The sequence below is a fragment of the Hydra vulgaris genome, chromosome 02 (genome assembly GCF_038396675.1).
Source record: "Hydra vulgaris chromosome 02, alternate assembly HydraT2T_AEP".
NCBI lineage: Eukaryota > Metazoa > Cnidaria > Hydrozoa > Anthoathecata > Hydridae > Hydra > Hydra vulgaris.
Window position 1 is genome coordinate 43,258,551 of NC_088921.1, and position 20,725 is coordinate 43,279,275.

The 20,725-nt window shown below is 28.2% G+C and overlaps 1 protein-coding gene across 1 annotated transcript; it reads right to left on the reverse strand.

Annotated features, from left to right (window-relative positions):
• Positions 1–1,673: 1,673 nt before the first annotated feature.
• Positions 1,674–2,520, reverse strand: LOC136076077 (uncharacterized). The gene is made up of 2 exons (XM_065789541.1): positions 2,076–2,520; positions 1,674–1,993 (listed from the first exon to the last, which is right to left on the reverse strand). The coding sequence occupies exons 1-2, from the start codon at positions 2,518–2,520 to the stop codon at positions 1,674–1,676; spliced, it is 765 nt and encodes a 254-aa protein (XP_065645613.1).
• Positions 2,521–20,725: the final 18,205 nt, after the last annotated feature.

A 20,725-nucleotide genomic window follows, 5' to 3' on the forward strand; every position in this document is an offset into this window, starting at 1 on the left:
AATTTTATCATCCAAAGATGTATGGAAAAATCTTTAATTTTATCATCCAAAGATGTATGGACAAATCTTTAATTTTATCATCCAAAGATGTATGGACAAATCTTTAATTTTATCATCCAAAGATGTATAGAAAAATCTTTAATTTTATCATCCAAAGATGTATGGAAAAATCTTTAATTTTATCATCCAAAGATGTATGGAAAAATCTTTAATTTTGTCATCCAAAGATGTATGGACAAATCTTTAATTTTATCATCCAAAGATGTATGGACAAATCTTTAATTTTATCATTCAAAGATGTATGGAAAAATCTTTAATTTTATCATCCAAAGATGTATGGACAAATCTTTAATTTAATCATCCAAAGATGTATGGAAAAATCTTTAATTTTATCATCCAAAGATGTATGGACAAATCTTTAATTTTATCATCCAAAGATGTATGGAAAAATCTTTAATTTTATCATCCAAAGATGTATGGAAAAATCTTTAGTTAATAAAAGAAATTTTTTTATTCGATAGCCCTTTCTTTTTATATTAGATAGATAGCACTAACAAATCTCTGAGCGGTGTCGCTTTTAACATTGGATATCTGGCATGGTTCATTCAAACTTTTTATGTATAACTGATTGATTTATAACAAGCACTACATTAAAAGAATAAATAAAGTAGAATAAAATTTTATAGCGACTTACAAAAGCAATGTTTTGTAGCAATTTATGTAAACTTGGATTAGATTGTGAAAATGCAAATACAGTTTATATTCTTTTTAAGTATTAACAAAAAAGTGTTTTTGAAGCTTGAAAGGAAAACTAATCTTCAAAACTTATAAAGTCCTGAGATGAAAAATGGGCTCATTAAATCTTCTTAAAAGAACTTCTATATAATAATATAATAGCGCTGTACACTTCAGAAGTAATGAGTGCAAACTGCGTAGAGTTTGTACTTTAACAGCTATAATACACAAAAATAATAAAAATCAGTATTCAAAATGTTCATCAAATTTGTTTTTGAATTGGTTGGTACTAACTGCATCTATTGTTTCTTGTATAAGCTTGTTCCAATCATTTACCACTCTATTGGTAAAATGTCGTTTAATATTTCCCGTATATTGTCTTCTCAGTTTACTATTGTGGCCTCTAGTTTTACGGTCTTTTTGCATTGCGGACTTTATGTGAAAGTTTATGATATCGTATCCTTTCAAATATTTAAACATTTGTATCATATTATATCACCTCTTCTTCTTCTATTCTCCAGCGATAGTAATCCCAACTTTTTTAATCTCTCTTCATAGCTATATCCTCTTAAACTTTCTATTCTAGTAGCTCTCTGTTGAACACTCTCTAGTTTATCTTTATCATACTGCCAATAAGGATTCCAGATGTGAGCTGCATATTCTAAAATTGGACGAACTAAGGCTATAATCAGAGTTTCGTTGTTTTTTCATCTAAGAATTTAAAAGTGTTTGATCTGACCTAGCTTTTGATTTGCTTTATTTTCTGCTTTATTTACATGGTGTTTCCATCCTAAATCGTCAGAAACGTACGCACCTAAATCTTTTTCCATACTTGAGTACGCTAAAGTTGTATTGTTCATTGAAAATTTGAGTTGGTTATTTCCAATTACCATAATCTTTCATTTTTGCTGGTTGAACTTCATCAATCACTCATTAGATCATTGCATTAATACGCCTATATCTTGTTGAAGTTCAATTATATCATTAGCATTTTTTATTGCTTTAAGGATTTTCGTGTCATTAGCAAAGACTTTACAGCCTGATTTTATTTTATTGGAGATATCATTGATAAAGGCTACAAATGAGAGTGCTTCTAGCACTGATCCTTGCGGTACTCCGCTCACAACTATCACCACTCTAAGAAGCCTGTTTTTTAAAAATCCTTGGCACCAATCCAATAATTTTGATTTAAAACCAAAAGCATCCAGTTTTAACAATAATCTTTCATGATCAACCGACTCAAACGCTTTGGCAAAATCTAAAATACAAAAAGATCACATCCCAACCATTGTCTACTGAATTTGTGATGAAATCTAGAGACTCCAATAGGTTTGTCACACAACTTTTATTATCAACAAACCCATGTTGGTTTTTATTGATTAGCATGTTATCTACTAAATTTTTCATCATTTTATCCATAATTATCCTTTTTATGACTTCACAAACTACAGATGTTAAAGATACAAGTCTATAGTTGTTAGGATCTAATTTGCTACCATTTTTAAACAACGAAATGATATTAGCACATGACCATAACTTTGGGAGTTTACTTCTTTCAAAGAATTTATTAAACATTATTGATAGGGGTTTGGCTAAAGCGGATTTGCACTCCTTTAGAACTTTTGGGTGAACTTTGTCCATTCCAGTTGCTTTATTAGTATCGAATTTGCTTAAGTATTCTTCTACAACAGAGACATTAAAATCTGGATTTCTACACAAAGTTTGTGTTTCTATATCTATGATTGGAACAGATGAATCTTGCGAATACTGATGCACAATACTCATTTAATGTATTTGCAATTACCTTTAAATCTGTTACAATACTACCGTTTTTTAGTTGGATCGCTCTTATGTTCTCTTTGACTTAAGTTTTATTATTTATATATGCATAAACTTTCTTGGGGTTAGATTTGTTCTATATTAGGCTTTTTTAAACATTTTTCTGATATTTCATTAGCCTTTATACCGTTTTTTATATATATGCGTACTCCTCCAATATCACTACCAACTTTTCTCTGTCTTTTCTAAATAAGGTGTATCCATTGATATTAGTTACTGACTCATTATTCCACCAAGCTTCACAAATCATTACTACATTAGCTTTGTTTGAGTTAATAACTTTAATTAGTTCATCGAACTTATTGTTTAATGAAGTTGCATTCAAGTATAAGCACGTTATTTCACTGAGTTTAGATCTTAATCTTGATGGTGCTTCAAATATTTTATTGGTTTTTGATTTCAATTTTCTGCAACATATCGTTTCTGATAACGAATCGAAATGTCGAACTTTTATCTTTTTCTAGTTTATTTAATCTATTTCTTTCACCAAGTAGCAATTTAAGGCTAGCTCTTTCTCTACGTTAGATCTGGATTGATAAATACTTTATTTTTACATGCTTTACATGCATTTTATTTAATTCTAGCAACACCTAAAACTTGTTTCTGATGAACTAACTAGTTCAATAACTAGTGGTCCTGGTTTTTATTTATCTCTACTGTTTAAGCTTAATTGTGTAACAATATTCAATTTATCTAATCCAATAGCATCGAACACTTCACCAATATTTCCATCGTCATTTTCTTTGATACCATCCTTGCTTTTTCGGCTCGATTCTTTTAATCCAAACACTAATACATTTTTTCCCTTTTTTTTCCCTTTTTCTTTTTGTTCAGGTAAGATTGCATTAGTTATTCTCGTTTTTGATTTACTGATAGGAGGTTCTCCTTCGCTTGTTTTCTATATAAGACTACTAAATAGCGGTTTGTTGTTATTCTGTATTACTATATTTAACTGCTTTTTTCAACTTTTATTTTCAGTATTTAATCTTTCATTTTCCTTTTCCAATTTAATAATACGCCCGAGTAATTCCTCCTTAAGTACTTCAATTGCAGTACTAATTGCTTGAGTTGTATCTTTTGATACTACCATTATTAAAACTTTTTTAAAACATGTGCTTAACTATGCTGCTATCTTAAAGCCGCTATGTTTAATAACTACTTCATAATGTTTTTAAATGATATTTTTAAGTCTGCGCTTATTAATTCAAATTTTGCGATTTTAAAATATGTCATTTTATAATATTTATTTCATCAGTTAAAGCATTTTATTTCTTCCATCTCGCTAATATAAGGCATAACTATATAAATAAATATAGTTATAAAATTAATTGAAAATATTTTAATCCATTTATTTTACCATAAAATACGAAAATTTACAATATTATTTTAAAAACTCACATAAATAAGGTTAGGTGTCACTCAATTAGTTAAAAACTAGTCAATGGAGTGACACGTAAAAAAAACAAAAGACTATAAATAAAACATAGAAAGAATTTAAAATAAAATAAAAAGGAAAAAAGAAAAAAGAAAAAAGAAAAAAAAAAAAAGAAAGAAAAAAAGGAAAGGAAAATAAAGCACTAATAAAAAAGATAGTATTAATGATTGCAATAATAATATAATAAAAATAGTAATAATATTAATAATAATGTGAATAAAAAATATTACAAATAGTATCATGATGACTTTACTAAAAATTAGGACAATAACCATAAAACTATTACTACAATTGAAACACTATCACTATTATTATAAAAAATAATAATAAGATTTATAAATAAAGGTAAATTAATGATAATAGTAATATTAGTAGAGTTAAAAAAGACAGTATAAAATAAAAGTAATAATAGTTTTATAAATACAGTTATTTAAAAAAAGCAATAATAATAAAAGATTAAATTAATATTCATTAAATATATACTCAAATAAAAATTTCTTTATTTGATTTCAATTGAGAAGAAAAATGTTGGTAATAAAAGGGTATTTAGTTAAATTCTTTTTTTTTTTATAATTGTTATTATTTGGTTCTTGTGAGAAATACATTGATGTTTTATAGAGAGCTTGCCATATTTGATAGTTTCGAAAAAGGAAGAATGCAAGTTAAAATTTTCAGTTATTCGAGTGGTATATTTGTGTGTGTCTTTTGTTTTAACAAAAAAATTATTGAACAAATTTGGTAGTTTATTTTGAAGAAATTCAAAGACAGAGACAATTATAAAGCTTTAGATGATCTTGAAATTATAGAATTTTTAATTCAGAAAACCCTATTTCGATATTAGATCGTAAAGGAGAAAATATCATAATTTTTAAGGAAGTGCGTTGTAAACTGTTTATACGATGTAATAGAAAACTACCTTTTTGACCCCAAACAGTGCAACAATAGCTTAGATGTGAGGAGAACAAGGAATAGTAAATTGATATTAAAACATGTTAGGGAACATAGAGTCGTATTAATGACAGCATACTATTGGCACGTGAGAGTTTTTTATTTAATTGAATGAGGTGATAGTACCATGATTCATGGTTTTTGTCAAGAAATAGCCCGAGGTATTTTATATGTCTAGATGGGAATAGTCTTTTACCATTAATTCTAATTTTCACATTATTACTATCAATCCTCTTTTTTAGGAGGGTGAAAAATAATAAATTTAGTTTTATTAATATTCAGGGAAAGACGGTTATTATTTAACCAATGACACAAATAATGGAGATCTGAATTAACTTTTTTACATAGCTGCGCAAGTGATTTATTTATGCATATTTGTGTCGTCAGCGCAATGATGACAACAATTTATAGAGTGAGGCAGATCGTTAATATATATTAAAAACAGTAAAGGTCCTAGAACAAAATCCTGTGGGACACCTTATTTAATAACTTTACTTGTAGATTGAAACCTATTAATCGAGACAAGCTGAGTAGGATTGTTAATATAAGATGAAAACCAATAATTAGCGATACCCCATATACCATAGTGATACAGTTTTTCAATTAAAATCTTATGGTCAACTGTATCAAATGCTTTTTGGAGATCAATAAAGACGCCACAAGCAAAAGAACAACCATCAATTGCACCACGAATCATTTCAGTAATGCTAATAAGTGCATGGGAAGTAGAGTGTTTTAAACGAAATCCAAACTGGCGGCCGTAGAGACGCTTAGAATTATCAAGAAAGTGGTAGATACGAGAATACATTAATTTTTTCAATAATTTTGTTGGTATTTGATAATAATAATATTGGTCTATAGTTATAGCAGTCAAGTTTTAAGTCCTTTTTATGGATTGGTTTAACAGATGCAGTTTTTAAAATATTAGGGAATATACCAGTAGCGAATGAGAGATTAAATAGTTTCGAAAGTACTGAAGAAATATCATTAGAAAGAAGTTTTAGAATAAAGGTTGGAACGCTGTTTGGACCAGAAGCCTTGCCATCATTTAGAGAAAGAATAACTGATATTATTTCATTTTTTTAGTAGGTTAAATGAAAAGAGAATCAGGGTTTTATGTTAAATACTTATGGAAGTCAGTATGAGATGAATGAATATTTTTTTGCAGCTCTTCAGGAATTGAAATAAAAAAGGAGTTAAAAATTTCCGAGATTTTAACTGGATCATTTATTATGGTGTTGTTTGAAGATGTACAAGATGGATATGAGGTATCATTCGAACGTATATTGAAAAGAGTTCTAATACCCTTCCACGTAGCTCTCAAACTATTGCTATTGGTAGTAAAGTAGTTAGAAAAGCGTTTGTTTTGTTTTTTGCTTCTTCGAATAAGTGTTACAAGTAAATTTCTATTGGTTTTTTAAGTTTTTTCAAGAATTAGTTTGTCTTAAACATTTTTTGTTTAAAGAAACTTCTTAATTACACTGTTTCGTTTTTTTATCGAGGTTGCTGAAAAATTGCTGAATTAATCCATGGTTTAAGGCTCCGAATTAAGCCACAATTACTTTTTTTAGCGATGCATGTTTGTCAAGAAGAGAGTTAAAGGTAGTTAAGAAATCTTCATACAATTTATTTGTATTACTATTGAAACTTTGATTACTTTATCCCAGTTGATTTTCAAGTAATCATTCCTAATTTCTTCACTATTTAATTTTTTGAAGCTTCGAAGAATAATATTGTTTTTTCGAGAATTTTATAGATAGTTTTATTTTTTTCAACAGCAAGTTTTTCAAATAGAATAGTTAGATATGAAACAATAAACTCATTAATATCCATGATAGGATGGCGATAAACACAGCCTACTATGATATTAGACTTTTTAGAGAAAATGATTTCAACAAATACAGACTCTAATAACTGGGGTTTATACATAAGTAAATCATTTCTAGATTTAAAAACTAGTTTATTAGAAATATAAAGTAGAGCACCTCCAAATGAAGTTTTTGTTAGAGTATATTCATAAACATATCCACTGAGATTAATTGGAGTTGTTGGGAGTTAATCAGATTTCAGCTTAGTTTCTGTAATTCCGATTATACTAAATTCATATTTTTTTAGAGATAAAAGTGAGGTAAATGCGTCATTAATAATATAATAAACAATACTGATTTTTGAAGAGTTAAATTTTTCAATATCAATGTATTTACAAATGATTGGATTCTCAACTATGTTCGTATCATCATCGTCGTTGTAATTTAGCTGATGAGTAAAGTAATTATTAGGTTGATTAAAAGTATCAGATTCTTGGGAGCAGGGAAAGAGGGAAAGGTCATTTGGCAGATCATTGAGATGTAATATATTGTCAATTCAAGTTTGAAGACGTAGTTCATTATCCAATATAGAACTAAACGGAAAAATACTGTTGCAACATGTAATACAGAGCCAATACTTCACGGAAGAGTTTTATCATAAAATATGCAAAAACATGTAGATATTTTTTGTTTTTCAATGGGTTCTGGATCCACGTATACATCTTGTCAGTTTAACTGACAAGTCGTTTCCAGTTTTATGTAAATATTTTAAATCAAACCACAGAGCTGGTTTATCTTCAAGATGGTCTTGAAACTTTAAAGTTTGTATTTTGTCAATTTTGCACCGATTTAAATCGATATGATTTGTCAGCTTGGACTTTTTTTTTTTCAAATATTTTCGCCCTTCTTCAATTCAAGCTCGTAGCATAAAAAAACTTATATACATTAAAAAATAAACAAGATTTGAGCAAAAAGAAATTTAACCTAAGTATAAATTTGAATAAAGTAACAGTTAAAAAAACGTGGGAAACTCGCAGAAGACCAGAAGGTCGTATCATCAAGGTTCATATTTTTAAATGAATTTACAATATTAAGTTTTTGACAATAGTTCCTGTTTTTACATTATTAAGTTTTTGACAATAGTTCCTGTTTTTACATTATTAAGTTTTTGACAATAGTTCCTGTTTTTACATTATTAAGTTTTTGACAATAGTTCATGTTTTTACAATATTAAGTTTTTGACAATAGTTCATGTTTTTACAATATTAAGTTTTTGACAATAGTTCAATAAGACAATAGTGGTAAAAATTAAATGACAATAGTGGTAAAAATTAAATTTAAAAAATAAGCGTAATATAAAATAAAGAGTATTGAGAACAAAAAAACTCTCAAAGTTGTAATTACAAAAGTAGTTTAAAAGAAATCGTTAATAAGATTTGCATACTCTAAAATATTATTTTTAATTAAATTTTGAAAGCAATTTACATTTTCCTCACTTTTACTACATTATCTTTTGCTAAGATTTTATTCCAAATATGAGGAGTACGATAAGTAATTTTAAACTGTTCCTGCTTAGTTTTGCATAAAGGTTGAATTAAGGTGCTAATTGTACAAACAGGTTTTATTTTTAAAACAGGTTTTATTTTATAGAGATCACGAAAAATTGAAGGGCATTGTTGAAATTTACTTTTGTACATGAGACATTTTAAATATGTTAAGCTCATATATTGTATAAACATTCATACTTTCAAAAAGTGATTTAGCATGTTCGTTTATATTTTTAAAATTCATTATTCTTAAAGCATGTTTCTGTTTTTTATAGAGTGTTTCTAGTTTGCCTTTAGAAATATATTTATCTCAGATGATGTTTATTTAGTAAATCCCTTGGTTGGTATAGAATTCCATTACCTTTTGATATTTTGTAGCCAATATAGTGTTACTCGTTCACGACTAACTTCTGCGTTTTCAATAATTAGTTTTGGAAAAGAAATAGGAATTCTTTTGGTTTTATTTAAGGGATGGAACAACGAAAACTTTGTTTTTTTAGCATTAATATAAAGTTTGTTTAACCATATTGAAATAACTCATTATTCATTTGAATGAAGAGTTGAGGTATATCTTTTTCTGAGATGAAAAAATTACTGTCGTCGGGAAAAATAATTGTGGATATACTTGACGATCTCCAAAAATCATTTTTATATAATAAGGAAAAGAAGAAGCCCGAGAATAGACCCTTGAGGCACTCCACAAGAAATTAAAGATGAACTTGTTTGTTTATTTTTCCATAATATATGGATTTCGTACGTTAACTTAGATAGCCTGCTATCCACCTGTTTAAAACTTAAATTTTTTTACAAGTATTTTGTGATCAACAGCATCAAACGCCTTGGAAAAGGTCGATAAATATACCTAACGTAAATTCTCCGTTTGCAAAAGAATTTTTTATTTCATTAATTAAGTATAGTATTGCATGTTCCGTTGAAATTTTTTTATGAAATTCAAATTGCTTTAAATAAAATGAATTATAGTCTTTATAAAAGATAGTCTATTAAACATTATTTGTTCAAAAAAGAATGAAAAGTATTGATATTAGTATGTAATTACCAATATAGGCTTTATCACCTGATTTAAGTTTAACATTTGTTGCTTTAAGCATTACAAATACTTTCTTTCAATGAACAGTTCAATGAAACAAATAATTAGCGTTGAATTCAAATACTGGCAACCAGAAATGGAAACCAACCTGAAACTTCAAACGGTTGTTGCTAATGAATCAGGTTTGTTTACAATTTTTCAAAATAAAATTTCCCGAGCAAAAATGTAAAAAATGACTTAAGGTGGTACAACACCAAATAAATAAAAAAATGAAATAAACATCCAAAAAAAAATGCTTTTAAATACAGTTTACTCAAATGATTCAAATAAAAAAAAGCAAAAAAAAAAAATTTTTTTTAATTAGCATTAGGACCATAATGGCGGAAAAACAATGCGTTTTTGGACTAAATTTCAAAACATAATATCTAAGGCTAGCCATCATCATATGACCTGAAATTTTGTACACCTACTCTAAACACTATTTTACTCCATTTAACAGATAGATTTTTTAAATATCAAAGTAAATGATCAGTCATGTAGATTTTCCTCATATTTTATTTATTTTTTGACGTTTTAGAGAGATCTGACTAAAAAAAAAAAAAATTACTGATCATAAAAAAAATCCATCTGTTAAATGAATTTTATAGGTATTTCGAGCAAGTACTGAAAATTTCAGATCAAATGAACAATGCTAACTCAAGAAACTGAGTTTTGAAGTTTAAGCAAAAACGAACACAAACTGAGATAAACAGCTTTGAAAAATTCTTGATATATTATTTATAATATTAATTTAAAATCCTCCTGAAACATAACTGTCATTACATTCTTTTGATTTTTCCTCATCTAGATGACCTTTTTTGATGGCCCTAAGAGTTTTTCTTCTTTTTTTGCCCTTCTCTGATGACTTGCACCTCATTTGACTAATCCAATTTTTATTTTTAGAAGTCGCTGAAATATTTGATACCTTACCGTAAACCAAAATGTCTAAAAACACTAATAACACCCTTTGCACCATCATTGTATGCTAAAATAGCTGAATACGTTACCATTTCCAGTGTTGATTTAGAAACAAAAACTCTTTTTGGTACATGAGCCCAAATAAGTCCATTAAGTGCCTGGTTAGCATTTTGTGTGTTTCCATGTAAACATTTTGATAACAATTCATCTGATTGTAAATTTATAATTATTGGTAGAATTAAATCTTTAATCCATAGAGTTATGGTAGATTTGGGTTTATAATTCTTTTGATTTAGAGTCCAGTATTTGCACCAACTATATTTTCCACGAGGAAAAAACTGGTGGCGTGAGTAGGAATCAGGAAAATCGGTGAAGTGGAAAAGTATGGCATAAACTGCTTTCTTCATTGAATACAAGTTTCCCACATTAGATCTGATTAGATCAAGACCATAAAAATTTTGTATTGAATTAATGCAGTTTTCAGTGAGTTTACCTCTGCCTTATATTGGTTTTTTAGTACCTTTTTGGGCTTTGACAAGGTTTCATAGACGTGTTCCTAACCATTTTTGAACATGTCCAACACACTCCAGTTTTACAGGCATAATACCATACTCTTTGTAAGGATCTGATACTATTACATCATTAAAAGAAGATGTATTCCCATCTCCTAGATATTCTTTATATATCAACTTATTTTTTTGTAAAAATCTCTTAAACATAGCCACAGTTCCTACAGATTCCATACTACCCGATGAACCCTAGTGATTCGATTCACACAGGTAATCAACCAACCACTGATACTCTGGAGTTCCTCTTTTAGATCTCCACATTTTACATCCATTGCAATGTTTGGTAAATATCTCTGCATCAATACATTTATCACTACAAACAGCAGTTACAATACCATTCAACGAATTATGACCTCGCTTTTGCCATGAACCATCAATAGAAATTCTAACTTCTTTCATTTCAAGAGAGTTGTTTATTGATTTGGTTTCAAAAGCAGCTTTTTGCATACTTTCCTCAGCAGCAAATTTGTATACTAACATGGCAGTTTTATTTAACTTTTTAAAGCCATTAGGCTACAAACAATAAAGATTTATACAGAAGGAAAAAGTTTTTATCGACTCATGACCAGCACCTATTTCTCGCAATCCGATGACAGCTCGCAGGTTGATCTTATATGGTGATTCTAGAGATGAAAGTTCTTTTTTAACAATATCAATAGGAAACTCATTTGTGTTTAAAGAATTCTTTGACTTTGGTGAAGTTCTAAAATTTTTAGAAAAGTTACGCTTTGTACCCTTCATCTCAAGTAAATGACAAAAGCCCATGCGAAAACCAACGTTATCTTTGATTAACAAATTTCCAATAAAGCAATTGGGACAAACAGTGTGTGCAATTATTTCTTTAACAATAAAAAGTTAATAAGTATAAAATAGTCGTCAGATTTACAATTATCCGAGCTGAACGATACATCTAACTTTCTTGAGCTAACACAAGAAATTTCCTGATCTGCAGATTTTGATTTGAGAATATCAGATGGTTTAAACCCATTTTATTTTCTGCTCTTCTTTCTAGTACTATTTTGTTTATTTAGCATTTTATTTAATTTAAATATATATATATATATATATATATATATATATATATATATATATATATATATATATATATATATATATATATAATATAAATCCAAAGGGTAAATAAACAATAACACTCCAAATCTTTCAAATCTGTTAACTGTTACAAAACGTGTTTAGTGTTTAAGAACAATGACTTTTAATTGAATTTCAATTCACAAAATATAGAAGTGACATCAAGCTTACAAAGCTTGAAGACTCCAGTAAAATTGAGCTTATTTTTAGGGAGAAAATGCCCTAACAACCATGTTAAATATTTAGTATCTCCGTTGCTAAGGAAAAAAAGATACATAGTGTTCTAATAAAATGCTCATATCTAAAGAAAGATAAATTATTTAGCTCTGAAACTTTGGCTAAACGTTCTTGGATTAATTTGACACATACTTTATGCAAAATTGAAAAACTCAAAAAAAAATTTAGTTTCCTAGTTTTTTTGGTGTTGTACCACCTTAACGCACATTTCATCTATTATTTAAAGTTTTTTCATCACTATTAGTTGCCTTTTAATCTCATTGTTGAAATCAAATTGTCAAAAGAGAGGATTTTTTAATGTGTTTTTAAAGAAATAAAATACTTGGAAAAAAACAAGTAAATAGAGATGTTAAGTCACGGGGTCTTATTTTACCACGCTTTATTATAGTTAGATAGTTCCCAGTAGACATTGAACAGTTGTTAAGTAGTTGGCCTGATCCTAATAACCATATATTAGCTACAGCTGGGCTAACAGTCAGCTATTTCGTTGGTACCGTGAAAAAAACGTAACGCTTTTACCAACACTTAACCAACTGTTTTATAAACTGTTGGTACCATTGACGACCCAACAGTAATAAAACAGTTGGTACCATTACTGGCCTAACTATATGATTTTTTTGCACTTTAATTGAAAGTGCAAATGTTATAAATGTTTACAACTATTTTTACAACTTGACGTGATGGTGAAAAATGAGTTGCATATTTGAAATCAAAATAAGAATTGCTATACAAAAAACAAATTGTTTGCTCGGCACCAGAAAATTTTTTTTTTTGTTGACCTGTGTAATAATACAGTAATAATCATTGCAATAATAACAATAATAACTACAATTATAATAATAATAACAAGAGTAATTTACAACAGTAACAATAATAAAAAACTAGCATCAGTTAAGTTCTTTTTAAAATCTGTCAAAACACAGGTACCAGAAAAAGAAAGTCAAGTAAAGCCTGCAAATACCAAAAAAAAAAATGAAAAAAAAATTACATTTTAATTGAAAAAGTATAATTTGCATTTTATTGTTAGTAGAATTAGGATAATAATATTACAGAAAATATAAAGAATAAAAAACAGCTATAACAGCCTAGCTCTATCAATACAAAACACAGTAACAATAGCGCATAGCATAAAATATTTGTAAGCACACATTACTGTCTTCAGAGTAATTAAAAAAGAAAAGATAATAAAAAAGGCTAGACAACACAATGTTGTAACACTGGCATAAAACACCACGACTTATTAGGATATTTTATCAAATAAAATACTTGGACTAAAAAGATTTTATTTATTACAATATTTGAACAATCGAGGGACAATTATAGTTAAACAATTTGAACAATTATACCATAAAATAGCAAGCAACTCGTAAAATATTTCTTATGAATGGTCATTATCAATTGTGGTATTAAGAAATACGTAAGAGCTCAGTAATTACATAAGTTTTATTAATTCTCCCTCTGATCTTAGAGAGTGTGGGAGAGAAAGAAAGTGTTTCCAAAACAGCATGTTTAAAAAAGTAAAAAAACATGCAATAAATAGTAGTAACTCGTTTTATTATGTTACCAGTAAACAAAATTATATTTACCTTGATTTAATTTCCAGCATTTCTTAATTAAGCTCCAGCTTCTCTCAAACTGTTGACTAATGATTAATAGAGTAAATTTCACACCATGTTAAATTTACAAAATTAAAACCATGTTTCAACAGAAAGCAAACAAATCAAGTGATGACAAAGGCAACTAAAAAAAAGAAAAAAAGAACATAATTATGTTTGAAATTATAAAAAAATTTAAAACTGTTACTAATTGTTACTATAAATAGTAAAATTCATACTTTACTTTGTTCTAAATTGCCTAAAGTAAAATCAAATTAACAGACATTAACACTGCTTGACAATGGATTCTGGCAAGTAAGTTTTCTGCTCTATCTCTTTCACTTGACAACTATTTTCAAGTTGCCTAATAGCATTTACATTAATAACTTCTTTGAGCCTAATATTATCCATTTCAATTTCACTATTATCATTAAACATATTACCAGAAATATTACTATTGTTACAACTGAATAATAAAAAAATGTAAAAGAATCTTACAAATTGTGATCTTTTCTTATCAAAGACTATATTTAAAATTAAGATTTATTGAAATCCATATCTTTTTATGTTTATATACATAAGTTGATTATCAAAAATATTAAACAATATTTATTTACATCAATTATTTAATTCAATATATTTAACAAAAAATCTAGATTACCATGCACAAAATTATTTAAGTAAGTGATCAACAAATTACTGACCGTAATTTGTTGATCACTTTTGTGTCAACAAATTACAGTCAGTTTTCAATGTTAAATAGATAAAGTATATATTTTATATAAAATAAATCCAATATAAAATAAAATAAAATTAGTAAATTTACTCAAATCAGTACCAGTTATACTGTAAGAAGTGACTTAAAAACACTTCTGTTCTTTCCAATTGCACTAAAAAATAAAACAAAACTTGCTTAGCTTAGTTGCCTAGTTCCTAAGAATCTGAAAACAAATAAGTAAAAAACCAAGAACAAACAAACATTTATTTATTAAAATTATTTAAACAAATTAAATTAAACAAAGAACAACATCAATTCTCCTTAAAGGCTAAGAAAAATTTTTCAGCCTAAATTTGCAGACCTTGCTTGTAAAACCATGTGAATAAGAAACTACTTAAAAATGACATATGCAACATTGAAGTTTAGACGTTGACTGGACTAATTATTGATGGATGTTTTTTAAAAATTCATACAAATCTACAATACTTTGTTCTTCTATATTGCATAAATCCATCTTATAATAAATCTGAAATGAAAATATGTAACGAATAAGTAAATACAAAGAAAAACATCATATATGAATTGAAAATCAATGTATCGATAGATTATTGTCAATAACAATAAGGACATAGAAGTAGTCCTTTAGAGAAGTGCTAAAAATACCATATAGACTATGCCTACATTTATAGATTTAGTCACTCTCAAACACAAAATGCATACATATAAATTGTTATATTATAATATATATATATATATATATATATATATATATATATATATATATATATATATATATATATATATATATATATATATATATATATATTATAATATAACAATTTATATGTATATGTATAATATAACAATTTTTATATATATATATATATATATTATAATATAACAATTTATATGTATTTATATATATATATATATATATATATATATATATATATATATATATATATATATATATATATATATATATACATATACATACAGAAATACACACGTAAACATACTACTACATACGCACATAAACATTTTAGCTGCATTTTAACTCTAATTAATAGTTAAAATAAAGCTAAAATGTCTAATACAAATACAGCAATGGTGTCATCATAAAATTAAATTAAAAACTCTAACAAATGTCAAAACTTATATCTGAATATGTAACTAATGGATAAAAGTAAAATATTTGTACTTACCAGCGTAACGGTTACATTAAAAGGTGAAGGAGAGTTTGAGTTTAAAAGCTTAATTAAAAGGTAAAAAAGCGTTTGAAAGAAAAAAAGATGATAAATTGCTTCAAATTAAACTCTTTTCGCTTACACCACGCGACCAAACATTTTTTTAAATAATAATTACACCAATTAATTGAATTACACTTATAAAACTTACGGGAAACTTTTACGATTCAAAAACACGCGGTGTACAGTCGGTAAATGGTTGGCACGGAATGCCAATAGCACTGGTCAACAATGAATTTGCACCGGCTTTAATTTTTCACGCTGATTCCAAATCTATTTAGTTTTTCTCCACCACGTCTGAATCTTGAGATAATGTATGTGTATTTTTGGCACTAATTTATAGTTTCAGTGTGAAATATACTAATGTTTCTTTATTTTCAGGGTAATTATTTCAATAAAATTAACTATATAATGCCTAGATATTGCAAAAATTCACGATACGCTTTTTGTTACATTTGTGGGCAATTTACATTGTCAGGGCAGCGAAAGAAAATCACTCCAGAAATCTCTAAAATTTATAAGCAGAATTTCAGTTGTCCTTTGAGAGATAAAACTTGGGCACCACGTGTGGCTTGTTATAGTTGTTGCAGCTTATTACGAGATTGGATCACAAACGAAGGTCTTCTTTTCGATTTGCTATACCGATGATTTGGAGGGAACCAAAGATCATTACAAAGACTGCTATTTTTGCGCTGTTAATACTGCTGGATTTTCGTCGAAAAATAAGCACCAAACTGTGTACCCGAATTTGGATTCAGCCATGAGGCCTGTTCCTCATGACAGCACCCTGCTTATTCCAGTACCGCCAGCTAATAAATTAGATTCTGTTGAAGACGAATGTGTTGTTGATGTTGAACGTCAAGATGTGGCTGATGTTGACTTTGATCCTTATATTGACGGCGAAGAGCCCAAAGTTTTCATACAAGGTGAACTGAATGATTTGGTTAGAGACTTGTCCCTTTCCAAGGAAAAAACTGAACTTTTGACGTCAAGACTGAAAGAAAAGAATTTGTTAGCAGTTGGTGTCAAAGTATCCCAATTTTCGAAAGCGCAACAACGATTTATCTAGGTTATTCAACGTTGATGAACCCTTGTGCTACTGCAATAATGTCAATGGTCTTTTCAGAAATTTATCCCAAGAGCATTCGCCTGGTGATTGACGCTTCTTCATTGATTCATCCAAAAGGAGTTTGAAGGCCGTGTTGTTGCATATTGGCAATCAGAAGCCATGTATTCCAATCGCTCATTCCGTACAGTTAAATGAAACGCACGAAAATATGAAAATATTATTTGACGCTATTGATTACAAAACTCCATCAGTGGAACATTTGTGGTTATTTGAAAGTGATTGGTATGTTAATGGGTATGCAAGCTGGTTTACCAAGATCTGCTGTTTTTTTTGTTTATGGGATAGTCGTGCTGTGAACGAACATTACGTAAAACGTGGTTGGATGTTGAGAACTGAATACGAACCCGGTGTAAGTAGCGTTCACCATATACCGCTGGTTGTCTAGACAAAATATTTTTGCCACCGCTTCACATCAAGCTTGGTTTGATGAAAAACTTTGTATAAGCATTAGGTAAAACTGAATCAGCAGGTTTTCAATACTTGGTTGAAAAATTTCCCAAAATTAGTGCAGCGAAACTCAAAGAAGGCGTTTTTGTCGGACCCCAAATTCGAGAGATTTTGAAAGACCATGGATTTGGAGAGTCATTTACTTCCGACGAAAAAGAAGCGTGGAAAGCGTTTGTATGGGTTTGTAAAAACTTCTTGGGGAATCATAAATCGTGTGAATATGAAAATTTTATTCAAAAGCTACTCGATTCGTTCCAAAAAGTGGGCTGTCGTATATCATTGAAAATGCATTTTTATGCATTCGCATTTGGAATTTTTTCCTAAAAATTTGGGCGCTGTGAGTGATAAACAAGGTAAACAATTCCACCAAGATATTCATGTGATGGAAAAACGTTACCAAGGATTCTGGAATGAAAGCATGTTAACTGACTACTGTTGGATGCTTTATCGTAATGAACCAGAAAAAGTCTACAAAAGGAAGTCATATTCACAGAGATTTTAAGTGATTTATATGCTTTAGTCAACAGCCTTTAAACTATTAAATGTGTATAAATGCTTACGAGTAAACCTAGTCACAGAGACTTTGACTTATTTGTATAGAAACATAAGTGGTGCTTGAAATATTGAATGTTTATTAATGTTTATGTATAAGGATAAAGTACAAAATGTCCAAAAAATAAAACTCCAATTATCTTAAGAACTAGACGTCTGGAAGAAAACTGAAAGCAGATTTGAAATTAGCGCAAAAAACTGGTTTAAAAAAAGTTATTTAGATTCATGGTGCATTCAAAAAGTATTTTTTTGTTGACCAGTGTTAGCTAACTAAAGCCAATACTGGCCCATCAACAGGGTTGTTAGGTTTTTTTTCGGGCACAAGCCAAAAACGAAACAATAATAAACCAGAAAAGAACCAGACAAAAAAAAAAAAGAAAAAACCATAACTTTTTGTTTTAAAGCTTTGTTTATAATTTATATTTTGAAAAAAATGCTTTTTTATTCAAAAATTCATCCTTGAATATAAAAATTTAATTTGTACGAGAGTGAGGGAGGAGGAGAAGAACGAGTTAGTGAATGTTTAATGGGGTGCCAGTCCAGCCTTCAAAGCGGCGTGGAGAAGGTAGTTCACTTTCAAACACCTATACTAAATCCGACTCTATAAACCTGTATAATATATAATTATTTTTTCGCTTGCATATGGATATAGATTTATTTTCCAACCTTTGCGATAATTGACTTAATTATTTTAAAGTCCTGCTAAATTATTAAATATGATTTGATCAAAATGACTGCATGCAAGACTTGGTTTAATATTTTCTTAGTCTGATTTTTATGCAGATGACCTGTGAGAAGACTCAACAAAATAGTTAGAAACGGAACACATAGACAACCAAGGCAGTAGGCATCTATGTTGCAGAGGTCTAGGTCTCCAGAAACTTCTAAATGGTCTCACAAAGCAGCTTAAAATTCAGTGATGTTTTTTGAAACTCATTTTTCTTAAAAGTTTTTAGACTCTCTCTAATGATGCAATGTCAATTAACTTATGATTAATGACGATTTCTGTAATGATTTTTAATGTCTTCACTTTTTGCATCCATAAGATATTAAAGTAGATTTGAAATGGCAACTTGGGAAACAACATTCATTACAGGCAGATTTTTCTCAAGAAATGCCATTTTGAATGTAAGAATTTTCTAATATTTTTGGCAATTATGGGATAAAAACAACATTTTAATGGCATTACAAGTAAAAGTTTTTAACGTTTTAAGATTTTAAAGTAAGCATTTTTTTAAATTAATTTTAAACTTGATTGTTCTTCTATAAAATGAAAAAAAATGGAAATCTTTCTTTCCCTCAAATCAACTTTTTTCATGAAATAAAAACTTGATTAAATTGATTTATTATTAAATAAACCAGAATTAAACCAGATTTTAAAAAATATACTAGATAAAACAAAAAAAGACCAAAGACTTTAAATAAATCAGATTTAAACCAGATTTTCTAAAATAAACCAAAACAAAAGTTTCAAGCCAAACAATAAAAAACAAACCAGATTTGAGAAATCTGGCTTTAAAAAACACCAGATGGCAACCCTACCCGTCAGTTGGACCAACAAAAGCGCGTTTACTGGTTTCGGTTTATAATGTCACTCACTGCAACAATATTGTCATCAGGGATATTATCGGTTGGTATTATAAAAATCCATCAAGCACGTTATTCTACAACGTATAAATAAACAAAACACCCTTTCTTTATTTTTTTTATTGTACTTATTGTTGCAACTTTTAACACAACGTTTCTTTAGCATTTATCAACTTTTATTAATTTAAATCGTTTTTTTATAGTCATTAAACATAAAGAGTTCTATCAGAAAATAAGTTCATATTAGTTTTAATATAAAACTTTTTATTTATTTACATTTTCAAAATGACGCCCATGCAAAACAACATTTATACTAACATATTAAAAAATGCAAAAATTTAGTTTTTATAAAAATTGCCTAACTCTTATAAGTTTCATTTTCGCTTAATTACAAAGCTTCTTTTTATAAATTGTTTTAAACCCCCTGGCCCCCATTTTATTGCCCCCATTTTATTGCAAAACTTGTCCGTTTACTTGGTGAGTTAGTTATAGAGATTTCTTTTTTAAAGGGTTTTTAGAGAATTTTAGAGATGTTTTTTGAGAGTTTGTTAGATTTGTAGTTTAGTAAATTTGTTAAGTTTGTTTTGAAACTGAGTTTGTAAGGAGCGCTTACGCCAGCTCACATTTATGTACACGTTATTTTAAATGTCATAACTCCCGTTATGATATGTAAAATAACGCTATTTTTTTTATTACCAGCTTACACAAGTTATGATATTTAAAATATAATATAACAATTTAGTTGAAAAACATTTTGATTTATTTTTTTATGACGCATTTAATAGCATTTTTTTTATGTAGTAACACATTTGAATCAATAAATGTTACCTTCTAAGCTACACCAGTAACCTTTTCTGAGACTCTCAAGAAAATAACTAGCCCACTCACTCTCTAGAGTGAAAAGAATATGAACTCCATGACCACTAAACAATCTAAAATCACTCTCTAGTTGACCACGAAACAATATCGTGTGCTATTCTTATTATCGTAAAATTATTTAGAAAACAAAATTTTTATTTAAATGCATGCAAGAGCCTTATATATTAGCCTTATATATATTTGGCATATATAACTTGGATTACAATAAATAGAGTGGACCATAGGGAAAGCAATTACCATTTTTAATTTTTTGTTTTCTTTTAGTTTTAAATTAAGATGTTAAGCGATACATATAGGATAAATAAATATAATACTTTTTTTGTTTACCATTAAACGGTTTTTAATGAGCTTCAAAT